The sequence below is a fragment of the Nanorana parkeri genome, unplaced genomic scaffold (assembly GCF_000935625.1).
Source record: "Nanorana parkeri isolate BGI_ZX_2015 unplaced genomic scaffold, ASM93562v1 scaffold2232, whole genome shotgun sequence".
NCBI lineage: Eukaryota > Metazoa > Chordata > Amphibia > Anura > Dicroglossidae > Nanorana > Nanorana parkeri.
The window spans coordinates 9243-11898 of record NW_017308500.1 but is presented as its reverse complement, the minus strand read 5'-3'; the positions used below and the strand labels follow the sequence as shown (position 1 = coordinate 11898).

Genomic DNA, 2656 nt, shown 5'->3' with positions numbered 1-2656 from the left:
TGGCGTATTGGAGTAAGTGAGAACCTAGAGGGGTGTGGGAGTGACACTAGCCTGGAATGGGGCTTCCGGAGAATCGGAGCACCATGAAAGAAGACCTGCAGATGTGAATGGAAAGTACTTACCAGGGAGGAGGAAGAAAGGTGGTGAGTGGTTTGAGGGCTCTGCTTGGGGTAGAAGAGTTGAGCTGAAAGGAGACATCTAAGGCCTGTGACTGGGTGTCCCCTGGTGGTGGTATACACTGTAGACTTGTTGGTAACCATACTGTTGTGTTGTGCCGTGTCCGTAACGTCCTCCTCACCCGTCTTCATTCTCTTCCAGATTCGAACGCTGGGGATCGCGGGCCGACCAACAACGCAGCGTCAGCATCGGCCTCCAACTCCTCCTGAGCCAATAGCAAAGCATGTTCTGCGCACGGGCGAGAAGGAAAACGGGCAAAGTAGCAAGAGGGTGGGGGGAATGAGAGAGGGGGTGGAGCGCACACACCACACCCCTTTTCCTGGACTCTCCCGCTAGACACTGGCCACATCTGTCAAGGAAAATATATATATATATATATACATAACTGTAAAGACACGCCATCCTGTCCATTTTTAGTGGTTCAGTTTTTTTTTTATTATTATAATTATAATTATTGTTATTTAACCTTGTAAAATATCTATAAATACAGGTTCTTCTTCTTCTTTTTCTAAACTCGCTCGCGAAGGAGTTTTCTGGGTGAGGGCGGAAGGGGCATCAATGCCGGTTCCCCTCTTCCCCAGGGAGGTGCTGGCCATCGTCATTTTCCCCCCAGCGCCCGATCTTTGTGATGAGAAGTCGCTGCCGCAGTTACACCTTTCGAACCCCTCCCCCCGGGCAGTCGCTGGCAAGGGTTTCAGGCAGGCGGGATTGGCGCCATCTTACCGGAATTGTTTGGAGTGCCTTATTGCTAAGATTTGTGCACCCCTCTACTGTGCAGTAACCCCGCAGCCTGATTCCCGATTGGCCAACGCAGTGAACATGTAGCAGTCTGGGGGCGGGATTAGAGGGCTGTTGGACCATTTTAAATGTCGCACGGCGTCATTAAATGCTAGATTTTCCCCCTGCGCAGATTGCGCTTCTGTTATAGATGGTGACACATTGGGGGGAGGGGTAGATATTGTGACCTTGCTTGCGGTACCATTTGGAATAGTTTCGACTGTTTGCAGACCCCCAAGTCCCCGGGCAGGGTAGGGCTTGTAATCCTCCAACAGCCAGAGATTTTAAATGAGTTGAGGGGCCTGTTGATGGTTCTCCAGGGAAGAGGCCGGTGGTTTGAGGGAGGTCCCGTCCTAGGCGCTCATTCAGTTCTGTATCTGTGGTCCCTCCTTCCATTCTGAAAATGGCGCGGGCCTGACGCGGCCCTTGTTTCTCCTGTGGAAGTTAATGAATTCAGAGGTGTAAATCGCATCGTTGGGGTGGGGGGAGGGGTAGAACCGTCTCCCGGAAACCTCTTTTAATTCTGTCACGATCTAGCTACGGAATGGACGTTGCCTCACCTGCACAGCGTGTCCACGGGCCTGGCCAGCGCTGCGCATCGCGCACCGCCTCTGCTTCTGCTGTCGCCATGTGATGAAATTCAGGCCGCTGCGGTCATTTCTGCGAATTGGGGCCTGTGGCTGTTGTCCGTTGATGCAGTGACGCCAGCTATCCGGGTACAGGCAGAGTACAGAGCGTCTTGTGAGCCATACGTATGCTCGCGCTAAGCGTTTTACGGCGTCCTGTCCTGCAGTCCGCTACGCTGCGCTTCCTTTCCTCCTCCCGTTACTAGCCCGCTATCCCTTCTATGTTACTCGGCATTCGTCTCCATCACCCCGCATCTCGGTGCTGCACATTTTCTTCCGCACGCGCTCCTCCTTCGTTGGTAATAGACACGTTGGCATGCGCAAATGTACGTATGATGAATTGGGAACCGGAATGTTAAACCCGTAGGTACTAGTCAACCTCTGCCCCGCCTCCTGCGAGAAACGGCAACGCATCTGCAGCGGCTTTTATTAACAGAACCGCCGATCGAACTCTAAACTGTATCGGGGCAACCTTTGACGTTACTGCTCGGGGGGTTGTGGAGCCAACGTGGAGGACGCCCATTACTGATCTGGCTTGCAGGCCAAACCTTATACTTCTCTTCTCCTGGAAACAAAGATTCCGGCATCACAACCCGCGTCTCCATTTTGTAACAAAGCTTTCTTTTCTTCTCCTGAAGAGCGTTGTGTCTGTACTGCACCCCACCACCCGACCCGCGGCTCCAGTTTCTGAGCCCTGTCCATATCGGCGCTGGGGCGTTTCATCCCGTTGGGCCAGCGGCGGCTCCCGACGTGTTTTACTCCCAATATTCTGATCATTTTAGACAGTTGCTTCTTTTTGAAAATATTCCGTTTGTTGTTAAACAACTTTTTTGGAATGGTTCGTCGGACGGGGGAGGGTCGGTATGATGAGAAGACCTTCTAAACCAGCTCCTGATCATCACTGTGTGACCAGTTGGGAGCGCACCCCCCCAGCACAGAACAGCGACGCCAGGCGTATGTGCATGCGGTAGTGTGGAATACGGCCCACCTCCATGCTGATATAGATATATATATAGAGATAATGAGTGTATGTGTATATATATATATATATGATCTATATATAGATAAATATATAT

The 2656-nt window shown here is 51.7% G+C and overlaps 1 protein-coding gene across 1 annotated transcript in view; it reads left to right on the top strand.

Moving 5' to 3' along the window:
* The window catches only part of GSK3B (glycogen synthase kinase 3 beta), a 94677-nt gene extending 94267 nt beyond the window's left edge, over window positions 1–410 (top strand). Inside the window, exon 11 of the mRNA XM_018573093.1 lies at window positions 319–410. Coding sequence (XP_018428595.1) covers window positions 319–386 — 68 coding nt within the window. The 3' untranslated portion in view covers window positions 387–410. The remainder of the gene's footprint in view (window positions 1–318) is intronic.
* The last annotated feature ends 2246 nt before the right edge of the window (window positions 411–2656 follow it).